Raw genomic sequence first — 19,063 nt, 5'->3', positions numbered from 1 at the left:
CAGCTGGAATAACAAGAGGGACTCGAGGCCGGTGGCGACTGTAAAAGCTCATAGCCAGAGCATCAGGCGTTACTTGATGTTGCAGCGCTAACAGTCCATCTGAGCAAAGTGGCTTCAGAGGAGGGAAAAGGCTGGATTCGGGCCACGTCCTACAGGCAGAGAGACGCTTGTGTCATGCGGTTCCTCTGTGCATTGCAGGATAATGCAAATTTAACATCTTGGAACATTAAATCCGTTAAATGAAAAACAGAGACAAGTGACTGATCAACAGCCATTTTAATGCTCTGTGATTAATCGACGCCTCACAATGGTTTTTATGGTCTGCTCTAAAAAGCAGTGTCATTAAATGTGTGCGATTCCATCAACATGGAGCTTTGCTTGGCCTAATGTTACCGCGACTGCTGTGAGCATCTCACAGCAAAGCACTTGAGGGCTCCACCGCCATAATGACAAGATGGAGGCGTAGTCATGACACTGATTCTGGTTTGGAATTGATGGTTGGTGCCAAACAAGCCTGTATTGCGTGTATATGCTAACGTTTAGCAGGGCCTCAATCTGAAGGTTTGGCATTTGTGGGAGATCAACTTTCATATGGATTTCGTTTTTCAACAATTTTCACTCTGATGAGATTATGATTACACCACACTACATCTATAAATATTGAATCAATACTAAATCTATACTGTAAATGTGGTACTAACACAAACACGCAACCCACTGCTGTGTTACTGTTCAGTCATCAAAGCTTGGTGCATTGGTGTGGAGCCCTAACCTCCACTGATCCCTGCAGCGTTTGGCACTGTATCTGTCAGGGTACTGTCATGTTTTGCATTTGATCATAATGAGAGTTGTTAGCCTCCATGACAACCAAGGCCACTCGTGTGGCCGAGCGAAGCTTGGGGCTGCTTATTTACAAAGATGGAAATAACACGGCTAGCTGTAATTTTGCACACACAGTACAGAGGGAATAATGCAGATCGGAAAATTGAAACGCATTACAACGATTGTTATTTGACCAAGGCTGTTTGGAGGAGGTCAGCTTCATATTTCGAAAATTCACCTAATGGTTGCTGTGAAAATGGTTTTAATAAGCGCGTCCTAAATAAGGCAGCGTTTTTCCCTCTGCTTTATGAAGCTGTTGCATTCACCACATGAGAGACGGGCATTCTTTGAAACACCTAATCTAGTAATCTGCGGTTTCACAGATCCACCTTTTGCTCCATGAATAGCTTCAGGAGCAGCGCACGCCGTTGCTTAACAACATTTCCTTATGCTGTATTTTATTTAACGGCACCCTTTCTGACAGGAATCTGTCCTTCGTCTTCCTCTGAAAACACTTCTAATGTTCTGAGTGCACTGCTTTGTTCTCCACATCGGTTTTTGGCCTTCAGAAACGTCTTTTGTTTCCTACATCAAAATATTTCATATTTAGTTGTTACCACTCATATTCATGATTCCTTCGCCACAATCTTTAGACTGTGAACTGTCCTTAAGACACTAAAGACCTGACGGAGTATATTTAGGCCCATTGTCTGTCTTGATGAAGCGACCAGAGGTTTGTTGTTCACTCCATTAACCACTCATTGCTTTTCATTTTTATTTCTATCTATCTATCTATCTGTTATTTTTACACCACAAAGGAGAAACAAAGTGAAACATTACTTGTGTAAGCTGTAACAGGTGCGTGAGGCTGCCGCTCTGCTGGCGTCCTGCAGTGCTAGGCCAGTGGACCTACATAGAAATAATGAGCATATGCTACTTCTCATAATCGTCAGAAACGAGCAAATTGCTTCCAGATCTGTCAGACGTGCCGCGTACCTGTGCAAGACGTTGCCTGACAGCGCTGTTTCTCATGCCACCACTAGGGGGTGCTGAGGTCAGCATGTTGATTTGTCCCAAAGGGGCTTTAACATCCTTCACACTATTTAAAAGTCAATATTTTAATTAAAAACTGAGTGAACACATCTTAAAAGTTCATTGGAATTGATTTCCCATCATTCCCTGGTGGCTTGACCCGCTTTGAGTTCTAGCTGATTGGCCGCCGCTCGCGCGGCGTTCCTCAACAAAACATTTCTCAGTAAAATTTCAAACAACTCTCCACCAAATTCATGAGGAATCAGAAGGCCCAAGAGACATTTGCATTGATCAAGGATTTACTTTCACACACACTCCCCTTCTTTCACAGGCTGTGATTCAAGGTCTTTTTGGCTTAGCTTCTAATTCCCGCTCTGCTGTTGCAGGGTTCAAACACACCCAGGGCCGCATTTCTAATGAAACTCCCAGGGCCAGCCGGCATCCCCTCTCCTTGACTTTACTTGTTTTGCACAGTGGATTACACTGCCTTAACAACGGCAGTGGGGATTTATTTCCATTTCTGTAAATGTTTTGTGTGTTTACAGGAGTTTTGCAATTAAGATTATGTGATGTGGTTCTTTCTTCCGTGCACAGGCCCATTTTTTTTATTTTGACCTGCTGCTTTCAGTCTCGAAAATCTCCCACATCTAAGACGTTTCCCTTCGCACTGTGGGCCAGCGGCTTAGGCAGCACTGGCACGCTAAAACCGCTGGCTGATTCGTTCTCGCCTCTCAACAGGGCCTCGGCTCATCCCTCATCATCGTACCAGATTCCCCTCTCTTCAGATCCCCTCGTCTCTTCGCTCCTTCTTGTTTGGATCTCACGCTTGTTTTCTTCACAGTTCTTCCTGCTGTCCATTAAATTGAGATCTGCGTCTGTTGCCTTGATTGCATCCATTCCCTCCGCACAGCTTGTTCATCATGTCATCTGTGTTTACTGACAGTCTGTGTTTACTTGTACATGCTCATCCTCTCGGTTTGCTTTGTGATATGATTAAAAGTGGGCTGTCCTTCTCTGAAGAGGCTGACTAAATCCCTTTGTAACAGGGTGAGATCAGCTGACAGAGCACTGGGTCTAATCTGGCTAATGAAGTCAAATAGACAAGGCAGGGAAATGTACATTATACATTAACCTCAGCCAGGACACCAGGCGGATTCGATTCAGTCTTGTTATGATGGTGTTTAAGATGGCATGGAAAAAATAACACAGCTTAAACTCACCCTAACATGACACAGCTGATGAAAGCCTCATTTTAGCAGTAATATCTGTTTTGACTTGAGGAGGAGGAGGATTACATGGTCTGCTGGGAATTTTGAGAAGTGTATGAGTGTTAAAAACCCCTTTGGAAGCAGAGTTTCAAAATTACATGGTGATCAAGCTCATAACAATGATAATTCTCTCCTCTGAAATTAGACATTTCAGAGGGTGTTTTTTTTTTTCTGGCAGACAGAATGCAAAGCTGTGTGCTTCGATACGAACAACTCGCTTTTTGATGGCACGTGTCTGCAAAGCTAATTTTCCAGTGCGAGAAGGTGCTTAAACTCTGACACAAGCTGGAATTTTTTTTACAGACAGGAGAATATTGGGGAAAAGGGAAACCTTGATCGGAAACCTCTGTATCGACAACCCACCACATGTTCGTACAGGATACGCTAATTTCTTCAACAATAATATTAGTATTACTTACCTTTAGCTAAATTGGACAATAGGTTTATAAGGACAGAAACAAAAGGCCTGCGAATGTGAGAGCAAACAATCTTTAGGCCACGTTTCACACTAAAGTCGGCTAAATTGCATAAACAACGTAAAACTGACATAACGGCCCACTTTGGCAACTCAAGGCCGTGAAAGTGAGACACGGCTTTTATGCCTGAAGTAAAAATCATCATGTTTAGTAGCGCTGTTGATAAAACTTAATTACCTGCAATACTGATAAAACTATTTACTGCACTTTCACGAATAATTTTGGCACCGGTTAAAAAACGCATAAAAACATCAGACGCATTAGACCATATTTCAAAACAAAGTCTTATTAAGAGACCTTGAGCACCACTGGAAGTGGTTGTAACCGTGTGGGAGAGAATGTAAGAAATGCCTGCTACTGCACACAGACGCCGACAGGTGAATATCAGGACCTCAAAGGAGGCGAGTGCCATCGTGGCTTCACAGCAAAGTGTTCAACAAGTTAAAGAGAGGAGGATTTGGTTTGAAGCTGCTCGCCAGTGCTTCCCACAGTCAGCCGGAGGAACATGAAGGCCACAGGAGGAGGCATCACCTCGAGTGTCGCCCAACATTGATTCGTATCAGCGATGGAATGATTCTCTCTGTAGAGGGGCTTAAAGAAGCAAACCGTGTCAGTCTGTAAGATCACTGCTAGCGAAATTACTCTCACTCGCCTGGAGTCCCACTCGTGAGATTTTGCAGCTCCTCGGCTCTTTAAGGAGCCCCTAATGAAGGGATTACACGTCTATTAATCAAGCATTAATTAAAACATCTTTTTGTTGTGATCGTTTAGAAATAGGTTTGTATTCAGGCAGATTAACTCTCGCCTCCTAAAGGCTAATGTTTAGTTTAGACGACGTCCCATACCTTTATAACGAACCACATCAATTAGGAATTAGACGCTTATGAAGGAAATATGAATTTGAGGTTAGACATGTTAAAATAAACATAAACACCCTAATAATAACTGACTAATGATAACTTCAGATGGTGAGTTCTGTAGCTGTGAGCTCCTCGCGTCTGCCTTTCAACCAGTAGTCTTGAGTGTCTGCAGCGGCTGGGCGATTCTCACTGTTCCTTCTTTGTTTAATCCCATCCTCTGTTTAACCCTTCTTTGTCTCCAGTTGCCGTCCTCCTGAAGGATGATTACTTCGTAAGAGGCGCTGGGCTGCCGGGTCGTTTTAAGGCTGAGAAGATGGAGTTTCACTGGGGCCAGAGTAATGGATCAGCGGGCTCCGAACACAGCATAAATGGCAGAAGATTTCCTGTAGAGGTATAACGTCCTGTCTCCGCCGCACGCTCTGACAAATGCGCCGCACGGGGCCAAAAGGGTCAGCGCCGAATGAGAATCCACAAGTCACCGTAATGCTCAGACTCCGAAGTTCTTTGGAAAAGTACAAAACGGTACTTTTCCCAGCGCGCCGGGATCCTGTTAGGTATACAAGTACTTAGCCATCCATTCACACTCACAATAACACCTACGGAGAATTCAGAGTCGCCGATGAGCTAAACTGTGAAAGGAAACTGGAGCAACCCGAGCAAACCTACACAGTTACTGGAAGAACATGCGGGGAGCAGGCAGCGAGGGCCCAGCCAGTTGGAAGGTTCCTGCAGGGGGCGTGCGGCTAACCACTCCTCCACCGGCAAATATTTAATCACTGCGAATGTTGCATCGAGCATTTCAGGTCATGAACACGAAAAAGCAGAGCTAAGCGACACATTGACTTATTCGTTTCGCGCGCGTGTGGCATTAATTCGATGGTGCTTGAGATATCGTGCAGGTCTTTCAGTCTTCAGAGGCTCATTGGTGTCACACAGTTTGTGCAGAATTGAAGCAGCGCTCGACTATCGGAAAACAATTAAATACACTTTCTTGAACCGAAAAAGTGTAAACAGAGATTTTTGGAACTGACGGACTGAAAAAGGCAAATTAAACCAAAATAGAAGGAGCTTTGATTAAACAATCTACCCCGGTAACAATCTGTCGAAAGACACAGTGGAGAGCGTCTTTTCTTAGTTCTTCTGTGCACTTGACAACATTTTGATAACTAATGCTTGAGCAACAGCCATTAGCAGTTAACATGTAAAAACGAAGAGGCTGATGAGCTCATCTTTTGAGTTTCAACATCCTGTACAGGTACAAAAAAGTCTTATTGTTATTATTAACAGGGCATTTCTGAATGGAAGAATAAACAGCAGAACATAGTCTTTGCTTTCCATCACAGGCCTCTGATTCAACAAAAATCACAGTTTTCCTTTGTGAGAAAAATATATAAGTGAACATCTGAAACCTTAAACAAATTACACGCATTTGTGTGCGTGTAATTTGCTGCTTTGCTCTTCGGTGTCAGACCATCATAAACACGGCGTCGACAGTATCGCAGCCGAGTCGAACGAGGAGGTATAAGCGGCAAAGTGATTTGCAGGCGAGATTAAATGAAATGAGCATTGAAGCGATTGCTGCAACTTTTTTCTCGCAATATTTTCGCGCGCAAGGTCACATCAGATTGTTCGCTGCTATTAAGCGCGGGAAACAAAGAAGCGGCAGGAAAACCGAAGAGAGAGCAGAGGGCTGGTAAAAAAAAAAGGGCAAGCAGAAACAATTTAACAGACATGGCCAACTCTTGTAGCGCAGATAGAAAGGGTATTAAGTCTGAAACCTTTTGGTGGTATTTATTCTGGTCTGTGGATTAAAGTGGGGGGGAAAAAAATCCATCCTTTCTCTGTGGTGAGGAGAATGAGTTATTAGTGCCTTTCACCAGTCTTATCATTCCCGCTGCCGTTCCCATCCATTATCCGAAATGAATGTTAAAATGTGTCACACTCTTTGCATTTTATGGGGTTTATGTAAAATGTTCTCTTTTTTTTTTTGTTTTCGCCCCGTATTGTCGTATAATTAGCGTGAATCTAACGGCGCATGGAAACAGGAAGCGCCGGTTCGCCTCCGAACGCGCCGCCTCGTCCTGTTTGTTTCTTGGCCCTGTTCTCCGGCGCCCTCTCTGCCGGCGCGGCTTTTGATGCTGAATGGCTGAGTAATTAGATTTATTTTTTCCACATCATTTTGTGCTCAGCGCAGTGTTAAAGGGCACTGGATTATATACAGCCGCTCTAAAGCTGTTGTGCATATGGCTCCTTTGATGGCGCGCTCCTGAATGAGACGATGGGATTCTCTTTAATGGCCCAAATGACACAGCATTCACAGATAACGATTTGTCGCTTTGCATCTTTTTTTGATAAAGACTTTCTTTTTTCATTGACCCCTGTGTAAAAGAACGTAATCCGAATTAAATTGGCTTCAAATTTCAATGGATGGCGCTTTTATGCAGGGCAAACATAATACAGCAGCACCTGCCTGGTGAGAACAAACCAAAGACAACGAAAAGCAACGTGTCCATTAAAGGGAAATAAACACATTGGGGGAATTACAAATTGGCTGCATTCATCGCTGCACAGGGAAGTTGCTAAGCACTTGAGATGGCTCAAAATAGAGCGGACAAATAATCTAGTGTGAAAGCCTTCGTGAACGAGTGTCTGTCCTCCTCGACGCTCCTCACCGCGTTAGCATTCAAGAGGGGAGCATGCAGCCTAGATGGGCTTCATGACGTACAGTGCGATGGGAATTGGGGTTTCCTAAGTGACACCTCAGAGGAATGTTCAAAGAAATTACCATTTGGAAAAAATAGGGCCAACAGAAGATGGCCGGCCGAAGGGCTTAGGTCAGTTTCCCCTGGGAAATTCACTATTGTGACCTTTCCTGCAGGAAGTGGGAAGAGGAATATTCCATCTGCATATCCGCAAAGACGTTTCCTGGCGGCCGCGCGCTCCATATGTGCATAGTGCACCGCGTATGCAGTAAAGCACCGAGTGGGAGGTCTGCCTTTTTGAAAATGATGCTTTTTTTTTTTTTGTCAGTGCATCAGCTTAAATGTATGAAAGATAATGTGTTATTTTACACCGTAGACCAGAAGGTGAAAGAGTGCAATGAAATGACAAACAGCAGAAGTGGGCTAGTGTTGTGTAGACTCTAGCCTTTGGCCATTTAACTGTTCCGCCCTGTGAGATATGGCATTTTCATTTTTCATATTTATGCCTTGACAGAATTTGATGCATTTGAGATCACATTGCATCTGGCACCTTGTGGGCAGCAGAATTCTACATGTTTCTAAATGCTTGTGTTGGATGTATCCCGTGATCTCTTCTAGCGGAGGCTGCCTTTTGTTTGGCTCTGTATGTTTTGTTCTTGGAGAGTGAAACATCATGACCTTGGAGGTTGAGCTCCAGGGCTTATTTGTCTCTCTTAAACAGAGACTGTTTTGCAGACCGCTGTCTAATTATCTCTCCACTCCAAATGAGTCACAGCCAGCCCTCAGTTGCATATAACACGCCGCATACCGCTTTTGCTCATATAGTGGGAAAAAGATAAACCTCCAAATTGTTTATCCCACCTGCCCAGAAGCTTAGACGCACACACAAATATAGTTCACACATGGGCACAGGGGGCGGAATTCAATGAGCTGTGTTATGGACTCACTCTGCCTACGTAACATGGCCGTGTTTAGAAAAAAAAACAATAGGTTGCTGGGCCTGTGGCTCCTGAGCATGACATTAATCTAACCAGTCTTTTTCATAGGAGTGAAGTGGGGAAATCGATAGAGGGACCACCTGTTCGCTCAAACAGCACGATGAAAAATAGAATATTTTTCCCTGCTCCTGGTTTCCACAGGGAGATGTTTTCTAATAATATATTAGCGTGTCACCACGAGTAGATTAATTATACATGGATTACAAATCACACCATGGACGGGTACACGTTTGCACACTGTACTGCGGATGTGTGAAGTGTTGGAGTGGGAGTACAGTGCAGTACATCTCAGCCGCGCTAAAGGTTCTGTAGTAACGGTTCGGCCCGGACGTCGACAAACACGGGAAACCAGCGAAAGTCTGCTGGTGAAATGCTGCAAATGCATGAAGAGCGCGTGCCGCAAATACGGAAGCGTGCAAAACACGGAACATTTACAGGGCAGGGCGCCCGTGCAACGAGGTCCGAAGTCGTCCACACAGCAGCACATTCACTGATGCTTCAGCCAAACGCCAGGAGATAACTGCACCAGACATTTTACATTTCCTGGAACTCGATTTGTGCATTTCCTTTTTTTTTTTTTTTGTTCCACTTAGCTGTGGAGTGGTATTAAGTGGAAGTATTGCCAGTATTGGGTCAATGTGAAAATGGGCAACGTGAATTGAGATCTTGTAGTGAATAGTAGTCATTCTAGCACCTAATATTAAGTCCATGGAGTTTTCTGTCAGCTATTTATAATGCAACAAACCCAGTCTCTCACATTGGTCAAGCAGAACAAACCTCACTCATTTGTGGCGCTGGATATTTCTCAGAAATAAAGGCTCTGTCACTTGCGAGTGCTCAAATGAAAGACTGAACTGACTGCTCGTTATCTGAGTTAGAGCGATACAATCCTGCAATGTTAAAAAGTCAAATTTACCTGTTAATAACGACTTGATGTTGCATGGCAGTGTAACACATGCGAAGCTGCTGCGATCGCTCTAAAATCTCCCCCTTATTTCTTGTAGCTTTCGTGTCTTGCTACAACATCGTGGCGTCCTGGGAAATCAAGCCAAACATGACTTTGTTTTCCACCTGCTTGTGCTTAAATGGAACTATTGCGGAGAGATATTCATTGTTGTGCAGAACCAAAACAAAGGAAGAGCTGCACGCCGAGGCTTGGACTAAAGAATGACTTGGGAAATGTGTCCGGCATCTCCTGAGCCGTGTCTGCTCTGTGGAGGGACCTGCAGGTGAATTAATGTGTTGTTGTGGCTCCGGAAAGATTTTCATGTCTGTACCACATGAATTCACTTAAAGCCCAACGACGTGGACGCGCCCGGACTCCTGAGGACGTGTCGGAGGCCTCTCAGGCCACTGGCCTGTCGTGCGAGCAGCCTCTGCAGACGAGGCCGATCCCGACGAGGGCTCGTGCGTCACGTCCCCACAGCGGTGAAACCAAGCGCAATCGAGTGATTCAGATCGCTTTTGGCAACATTTATTTTTATTGGCTACAATGAAAGCGTTTGATAATTGAATATCACATTTTCCAAAGTGTGCCGTTAACAAGAGCGGGTCACATGAGCCAATCTCAGTGAGTAAATGAAGCCTAAGGGGGCCGGCTTAATTGGGTAATGTAGTTAATAACATCTGAAGGGTGATGAATGGCCAGTGCTCTTTCTTGCCGAGTTCTCCAACAACAAATTAGTTCCATTAAGGGCTGCAGTTAAAGGAAGTCTGAACCCAACTGATTAACTTAAATGATCTGGATTGAGTCACTTTGTACCTGCTTGAGGCACGTGGTTTGTATTAATGGATTCATCCCTATTTATATGTTTATTTACTTGTACTCACATCTGTTGTCAGGGCAGAAAATTGTGGCTCTGGGTTTGTGGTAATTTTACTTTGAAGAAGAAAAAAAGGAAAGCGTATCCTTTAATTAAACCAACATCTAGGACCTTTTTCTTATTGCCAATTAACTTGGTTCACTGACATGAAAGGGTTTTTCAATTTAAAGAGGCTCAGCCAGTGAGATGGATCGCCTCAATTGCTACTTTTAGAATCATTTGCTGATTTTGATCAGCACTACCATAATATGTCTGCTTTGAAATAAAAGGAATGAAAAAACTTTCCCAGAGACACGACAGGTATGCGATGCATTTGGTGCGCGGCGGTTCGTGGGTTATACCCACACTTTGTAAGCTTTGTTGTGAAATCGTACGCAATGTTGTGGGTGATTCGAGGTAATTGAGAGCAATGATTAGAAGCTCGCCATTCTGTTAGATCTCAGTGTAGGGCAGAAAAAAAAAAGAAAAAAGGCCCATTCCTCCTGGTCTGCGCTGCTTGTCACTGGCTCCCTGGACAGGTGCCCTAAGGAATGGGATGTCGTATTTCTCCAGCATCCTCCACTGGTGGCAGCGCACAAAAAAGAGCGACACAAATTATTGGAGATTTATTGGAGTGATAAATACACCCTCCTTTAAGCCCTTCAAAACATCTTTTCATCAGCTCCTCAGCGGTGTGTCCAAGTGATTGATGACAGGGGTGTGGGCTCCCCTTGTCCACTCCTCAAGCTGTTTACGCTCTGCTTCCCATTCCAGATGCAGATCTACCTTTACAATTCGGACGACTTCGACAGCCTCAGCGCCGCCATCAAGGAGCGACGCATCATCGCCGCCATGGCCGTCTTCTTTCAGGTAACGTTGTGCCACGTGAACTCCATTAGCTGGTGAGATAAATGCTGTGCATTTATTTCGACCGTGGCTAAAAGAACAAATCATTTATAATAAAATCACATGGTACCATGAAAACATCAGTAGACGATAAAATACCACGTTGGTTATGACTTGATGGAACAGTATGGAATGTATTAATAAAGATAAATATGTGAATAACTTTGAGGTCAGTAAATGTGAAATATTTATTAGAAGTGATCCTTGGCACCTGCTCGTGCTTTTCTCCCTCCTCACCTGGCTGCTGATTGTTCCTTCGCCCGCAGCACGTTGCAGATTCCTCTCTGAGATACTGCAAATTGTCCCCTGAAGGTCTGCGCACATAAGCTGTTAATGGACGAGAACGGTCCTGATTCCCCGTTAACTGTGTGGAACACCGCGGCGGTTTACGGAGCATGTAAAAAGCGCACAACAACCCCCGATTTCTATTTGCGGGGGCCTTTCGCGCATCGACGGCGGCTGATCAATGCCCGCTGACGTTGCGCCTAATGGCGCGCGGGCAAAGGTCAGCGCTCCGGCGGAGGGAGGCTGGAATGGGGACACAGGTGTTTGTAATGTAGGTCTGCTCTGAGACAGTGATGAAGCGTGCGTGCGAGGACCTAAATGCCTCCGCTGGGTCCTGACAGCCCTATTGCTTACTGCAATTAGCTCCGGCGTACACAATGCGCTGAATAGCATTTTACACTACCTGAGTTTTTAAGTGGGCACACACACGTTGGCTCAGATTTACTATTTCTAATCAATGAGCAGAGATCCTCCTGCGCTCCCCAAAGGCCTATTAATGGCCTCCAAGGTGTGCATATTATCCACATTCAGCATTCAGCCCAGGTCCAATTACTCTCCTCTTACTGACCTGAATTAATGCTGGGCTGGTGAGGACGGGTCCCCGCATCCCAACACTCTGTTTTTGTCCGGTTGTGTCCCCCAAGTAGGTCATTGGGGATATTGTAACCATATTTATCAGTTTTGAAACAATACAATAAATTAACAATAGTAGGAACAGATGAGGAGGGAATGAAGACTGCAGTGACTCTCACAAATTCAATTAACCACACTACTTTAGATACTTTAGATACTAGAAATTATATTTTTTATTTGTGCCTAATATTTTGAAACCAACATACGGGAACCTTGAACGTTTCTAGTGGACGCTTGAGCACGTCGCCCACTTCTCTCGCACGCTCGTTGCTGCAGGATTATTCTGTATTGGAGCGATGTTGTCCAACCACAGCGTTTGTTCACATTGATCGTCTTTGCGTTAGATTATTATTCCGGTCTTGTAATCCCTTTTGTAATCCGTTGCCTCTGGACCTTTCCTGCAGCTGGGGCAAAAAGACAATCCAGCTGTGGACCCGATCATCCAAGGCCTGAAAGGAGTGGTGCATCATGGTGAGTGATGGGAGCGCAAAGCCCCTTACACGTCACATGGGACAATCTTAAAGCATTACTCAGAGTATGTCGATCCGTTTTTAAAATTCCTTTCCTGCATTTTTTATGTTTGTATTTGTTTGATTGTTGGTTTTCCACAGATTTTCTTTTTTTTTTTGTTAATCTGCCCTGCCCAAATCTCCTCCACATGAGTTGGAATTAAGTTAATATGAGTTATTGGAAGAGCAATAATCCCGCACACGAAATCAGCGGATCGGTTTTGCCTGATCCTCGCCGTAAACTGCAGGCGACGCGCTGCTCCTCCCTTCCTCCGTAGAGCAGCCACTGGATGCGAGCTCCTGTGTCTGCGCAGCCTCAATATTTACCTCTGTTGTTTTAAAAACCTTAAATTAACCTAAACACGGGATATGAGCGGAGTTTAACTTCAAAAGGAGGCTAAATTTGCGAGATACCGCCTCTGCGCTGCTCGCACACTGTAGCTTCACAGTGGGAGACCTCCAAGGAGCTTCACTCATATTAATAGATGGAGCTATTAATTACATCAGAGCCTCAATTAGACAACACTCTGTTTCAGTCTGACTCAGATTGTAGACGTATACGCTCCCACAGACTCCCATTGAACCTGTTACCGGCGTTTATGTGCTGTACAGCGAGTGCCACCGAGCGACGCCCGCAGCACCTCCTCATAAATTACCCGCGCTGCTCCGGCTTCACTGCCTCTTTGACTTATACAGACCATAAGCAGATGTTTTAGCATGACCACGTAATCCGTCATTACCGGCCGCTCTGTTTACACGGACATGTATGGCTTGTTTTACAACCTGCCGCCGACGGTCTTTATGCGAACATAATCCCGCGCTGACAAGGACGTGGAAATGGATGAAAATATATGGAACACCGAATAATTGCGCCGCGTCGGCGTTTGTGGTGTCGTGTGTCATTATGGCTTCACCCCACGTGACCTGCTCAGAGCTGGACGTTCGGGGCAGCGAGGTTATGACGCTTATTTATTTATTTGTTTACTTTGCAGACTGGGAAAAAAGATAGACGTAAATAAGTGGAGACACAAACACAAGCGCTCAGGTCTGAGAATCAGTAAATAGGTCGCTTTTGTTCAGTGAAACGCCGTAAATAATTTAAATTAAAGTCATTACGAGAACACTCGCTAATTGCTGTGTTTTGGCTCGGCGAGCTCCTCCACTGTTTTCTTCTGCTCACCTTATTATAACCTGCATAAACACAGCTTGCCGCGCACGTCTGCGATTATTGTGCTGGAATATGTATGACTCTGTAGGTCTCCAGAAGCGGCGAGGCCCGGCGCCGCGCGGCTGAAAAGATGTTTGCTGCCGCCACAGTATCTTTCATCTCCCGGCTGAATGGGAGCTCGGTGTGGGTGTGGTGGTTTCTGAAAGCTCTTCCTGCCGGCTGCTAAATGCCCCTCACCTCCTCCCACGTCTGGGTGGTTAGTTTTCCACTAGCTCGTTATCCCGCAGTCATGCATCCATCAGCATCTCGGCGGCTCATGAGCGATAGGGCACGTACGCCGTCTGAAGACGGGGAAGAAGAAAGGCTGTGAATACTGAATCCGAGGTGGGCGAGGTTTCCCGCGACTCTGGGCTTATCAGAATGCAAACCACACCCCGATCCTCTGTTTTTTTTTTTTTTTTAAGATAAGGTCATGAGCTGTGAGAAATTGGTTTTGACTCAAATTCCGCTTAGTTTTTTTTTTTTCTTTTAATTCAAGGGAAAACAAGGCCACTTGCATAACCCACGCGGTGCGTTTGTGGACGATAACGAGACCTTCCTGATCACAACCTGCAGCTGCTCATTGTTTTTTTCAACAGAGCCGATCCCGTAGTAATTTGGATCCGTCCTAATCCCTTCGGCCCGTGCCACAGTTGTTACGCTGCGCGGCGCACGCTACCACCCAGCCACAGATCAGCTGTCAGGGCTGCTCATTTTACCCCCCCCCCCCCCCCCCCCCCCCCCCCCTTTGCTCCCCTCGCAGCCCGTGTGAGCGCAGAGATCTGGCCAGAGTGATAACAAGTGCTGAGACTTTTAACTGTTGCCACCATCATTCCTCTAGTGGAGCTTTCAGGGAAGCGGTGAAAATGCCACAGGGAGAGTGAAATGAAATTACCTTGTAAATGTTGGTTTAACTGTAAGTCAAGATATGCAGGGTTTTACGCAGCCAAGCGTTGCTGCAAAAACGCCCAGTATGATATTTTTCCAAGCTGCTCTGCAGAGTGTGTGGCTCCGGCGCGAGTGCTGACCGCTTCTGATCCCATGTGCTGCACAGAGAAGGAGACCAACCTCAGATCCTTCATCCTGAGGGATCTGCTGCCGTCGTCGGTGGACAGTTATTACCGCTACACGGGCTCCCTGACCACGCCGCCCTGCAGCAAGGTGGTGGAGTGGATCATCTTCTCCAGGCCTGTGTATCTGTCCCACTCACAGGTGCGTTCAGCAAACACCTATATTCTTCACACACAGTCAGATCCCATTTGCACATAGTCGGTGGATCACTCGCTGTCCCACGGTGTCGGCGCGCAGGCAATTTTTCTTCCCTCATCCTCTCCGTTTTTCGTCTCTTTAGCCTCGCTGCTCCCCGACTCCTCTGCATATGAGACCATAACTGCATATATAGAGGACGCATAAACAAGAGGGCGGAGTGGCCTTTTGAAAGCAGCCGCTATATCGCCATAGTGCATCTCCTTATAGGCGCAAGATGGTGCTGGCGTGTGCGGGCTTTCAAACGGAACCCTGCTGTGCCTGAAAGCTGCTTATTATGCTATTAACACGCTGGAGGTCGTTATTGGGAGACGCCGCGTTTGTTTGAAGATAAAACCTTTGGCGGCGCTCACCTGACTTTGACGAGCGCCCGGCCCCCGGCCGTCCCCGCGCCTCCGGAGATAATGTATGCCAAATCATGCCCCGCGTTTTCTGCTGATCTCGTACGGAGTCGTCTGCTGCGTCTCCCGGCCAGCTGCGCCGCTGTCCTCCGTGCAAATCTGCAGGGCTCAGTGGAATTTCTGTCAACTTGCAGGGAGGACGAATCTTTTGTTCAGAAATGATTTCAGCTGCAGGACTATTGACCACTGCTACAATGTTTGTGACGCTCACAGATAGTCTTTTATGAACCTGTAATTCATTTCTCCAAGCATGCATTGATTCCACAGTATCTGTAATGTGTAGTCATTACAGCACGCGGCAGGAGATCATTCATGGCAATCAATGGCCACAAATTTGCCCCATTGAGAAGTTACAGCCCGGTAGGTAGCCGGGATGATGATTGAGGTCCGCGCCCGCTGGTGCCTGTGGTGTGAATGTTTCTTGCAAATACTGAGCTCCAGTTGTGAACAGTCAGCTACCGGCAAGTGGCTACAGATGCAGTCCTGCATGATGTATTATATTCTCCATACCAACACACATGGTGAGAAACTCAAATACATTCTATTCCAACCGCTATTCTCACACTTCTTTGATTTTTTTTTTCTTAGCTGGAGGCCTTTTACTCCATCTTTACAACAGAGCAGCAGGATCACGTCAAGTCTGTCGAGTACCTGAGGAACAACTTCCGACCCAAGCAGGACCTGAACAACAGGAAAGTCTTTAAGTCGGCGGTGAAGGACGCGTGGCAGAAAGATTCGACCGAGATCCTGGGAAGCCCTCCGAGCACCGAGGCTTCGAGGGGTAGGGAGCCACTCGCGCATGCTATCATGTTCTCACGGTGATTTGCACTGGGGTGCAACTGCAGCTACTGTAATTGAAGCCATCACTTACGTCTGTATTAGTATTCTCGAAACGTCGCCTGTTAAGCGTGAATTAGTGATTTAGACCATGTCACACGCTGCATCGTTCACTGCCTGAAGTCTTCAAGGCTATCGCACAACGTGAGTGTTGTTTAGGAGTTTTTACTTTCTCACAACCTTGAAGCTTCGTCCTCCTCTGTGTGGTAGTTACGGTTGCCCAGACTGTGATGCGGTTCCCAGTGATAAGGCTTTATGTTTACCTTCGTCATATTCTTTTGAAACAAAGAGCTCCGCTTTCAGTGGCAGATAAAAGCGCACCTCCCCCCCCTCCAGCCAGCGCCTCCTTCCTCTGGCAGCTTAAATGGCAAGTGTTGCTGGAGAATGTTATGAGAATGAGCCACGGCTGGACAGATAACGAAGCAAGCGTTAACATCGGCAGCGTGAAATGCCGTCTGTGCCCGAGCTTTGTTTCCTGCTCAGTCACATTAAACCGAGAGGCCCGCAGAGGGGCTTCGCTATGTGCATAATATGAGGCTAATGAGTCCGCTGTCAGTCACAGGTCAGGGGAGGGGCTTAGCCGTAGGACGGGCTCGGCGCTGAGGGAGCCGACCCCGTCCCCAATGCCTGTGTGAAGATAATATAAAATAACTGTTTACATGCGAGTCACTTGTAATTCTTCCATTTATTAAATGTTCATTTGAACGGCCACGTAACATTTCATTATTTCCAGCGAGACCGCATTTTTTAATCTGATCGAAAATCACTGAGGTGGCTGTGGAAATTATTAATGAGATATTAGATGGTATTTTGGTAGCAAGGATGGGGGAGCTCATTTGGCTCCTCAGCATGGTGACCCATTCAAAGCACCCAGCATAAATCACTAGGTCAGTAAATATAATAGGATCATAGAAAGTAATTCCTTTTTTCTTTTTTGCTTGGTAAAAATCACTGACGGAGCACATTCTGATATGATTAAAATCACCAGAACAATAGGCAGCGGTTCGAATTTCAGGAGATTTGTAGATGAAGCCTGTGCTGTCAGAATAGCGTACGTCATCCTCTCATTGTTACAACTCATTCTTATATCAAAGACCATATTAATGGCAGGCACAGACCTCATGCAGGGCTTGATTAGAGTGTTTCTGCTCGTCTTTCTCTCTTATGTGTGCATCTCGCAGCGCTTGCTTTAACAGAACAGTACAGGAACTACAGAGACTAATGAGAAAGGCTGCTGCTTCTTAAAGTGGTGTTGTTGGTGTCTGGCAGGGAGAATTGATTGGGAATGCTTGTGATGAAGTTGGAGCACTCTAACGGGGCCGATCAGCAATCATCATTAATATGTGGCAAAGCTAAAATAGACCCATACAAATGAAGTTGTGAAATTGCTTTTGTGGCATTATATCAGTAGGCAGAATTAATGTGGACTAGTGTATCTCCCTTTTTTGCTAATCCCCCCTCCCACTTGCTCATTTTCCCTTTGCGCCTCTTGCATTTTTATTTCGCTCGGGTCCGCGGTCGCTGGGTGTCGCTGGGAATGAGCTGTGTCAGTCTGTTCTTCGGGGGTGACATCTGTCAAGGTTGTGTCTGGGGGGTATTTTCTAAGCACGGTAAACGAGGGCTCTGCTTGTAAATGCTGAAAGCGCCGGGGCCACACCTTGAATGATTGTTTCATCAGCCCGGCTTTTATGTGCTATGGGAGTAGTTTGGCCATTAGAGATGCATAATTATTTATGGCCGAGATTATGTAATGGTTAGTCATAATGTCAAGAAGCATAGGGAAGCATGGGCTTCAACATTTTACTCAAATACCAATATATATGAATATAAAGTCACAGTAATAAATCTGCATGCATAAATAGAAGTTGCATCATCTTCACTCAAACTGTTTCATCATTCGTTGGCCTGATTGAAAATACATCCATTTCAGAATGTGCTTGAGCTGTTTAATGGCGCTGCTAAGTTTCTGTTTATCATTCTTTAATGTTTAAAGAAGTTAACTTTTGGAAGCAATGATAAAAACTCTCACAAAGCCAACGGTGATGCCTCCAACGCGTCCTCTCCAACTTACGAAGCCTAAATGTAAAACAGACAAAGAGCAGAAGCCTCACAATGACAAAGCTGCAATGGAAGAATGCCTTTTATTGTCGGCCACTTTTCAATTTAAAAAAGTGTAGCGGAACAATGTTATGTTGCCCACAGTTGGGTTTTGGTCGGCAGCTGAAGCACAAATCACAACAAAAACAAGACGTGCGGCTGCAAAGCGCTCTTTATGACGTACATAACTCGATTTCCCTGCGAGGTCCAGAACGTGGCGGCTCCTCCCGCTCATACAGTACCAGCTATATGTCTTCATTCGTGTTTTCAGCCAGCTCCCTTTTTCGCCCCAACATTCCGATGTCTGCACACAGCTTCTTTAAAACATATTGTGCTGCCTTGAGAGGCAAGAAGCAGTAGAACCGCTGTTTGTTGACAGCAGTCAATTCATCCCCTTCGCGTTTAGAAGCTGCCAGGAGAAAGATTTATGCTCTGCTCTGAGTGCTATTGCAGACTGAGGTGAAACAACTACCAGCCTTATTTTGGGAGGTTACAGTGAAATTGGATTTTTTTTTTCCCCCTACATAGACATTACCTTAGGTGAGTAATGTCTCCTGTGATGAAACGTTGTGATTTATTCTGCATCTTAGTTGGAGTTTTGTTTTCGGTTAACCCTGAGATGAAGTGACAAAATCCCATTTGCATACAGATTTTTTTTATTTTTTTCACTCTGAGAGGAGAGCTGATTAATTTTGCTGCCAATCTGCTATTAAACTAGAAATTAATTAATACCGGGATGTGATGTTTACTCATTAGGAGACCAAATGTAAGAAAAGTTTGTTGGTAGTTCGCGTGAACCGCGTTTGATATCTCGGGCGTTAATACAAATGAAGCGACGTGTGAAGTGAGGAAAGGTGGATCTGCTCCCGGTGTCGCCGGTGCTGATGGTTAACGATGAGGCCTGTCACGGCAGTAATGATGCAGGCAGTAAAACCATGACGATGTCTTCAGCTCCTGTTAAA

The 19,063-nt window shown here is 45.5% G+C and overlaps 1 protein-coding gene across 2 annotated transcripts in view; it reads left to right on the top strand.

Annotated features, from left to right (window-relative positions):
* The window catches only part of LOC114855518 (receptor-type tyrosine-protein phosphatase gamma-like), a 77,070-nt gene that overhangs the window by 39,854 nt on the left and 18,153 nt on the right, over positions 1-19,063 (top strand). For both annotated transcript variants that reach the window (XM_029150718.3, XM_029150717.3), the window contains exons 4-8: positions 4,701-4,849; positions 10,735-10,830; positions 12,189-12,255; positions 14,555-14,712; positions 15,756-15,948. In XM_029150718.3, the coding sequence (XP_029006551.1) occupies positions 4,701-4,849; positions 10,735-10,830; positions 12,189-12,255; positions 14,555-14,712; positions 15,756-15,948 (663 nt within the window). The remainder of the gene's footprint in view (positions 1-4,700; positions 4,850-10,734; positions 10,831-12,188; positions 12,256-14,554; positions 14,713-15,755; positions 15,949-19,063) is intronic.

Source organism: Betta splendens, chromosome 5, assembly GCF_900634795.4.
Source record: "Betta splendens chromosome 5, fBetSpl5.4, whole genome shotgun sequence".
NCBI lineage: Eukaryota > Metazoa > Chordata > Actinopteri > Anabantiformes > Osphronemidae > Betta > Betta splendens.
Note: the sequence above shows the minus strand (reverse complement) of the source record. Positions and strands in the feature narration are given on the sequence as shown.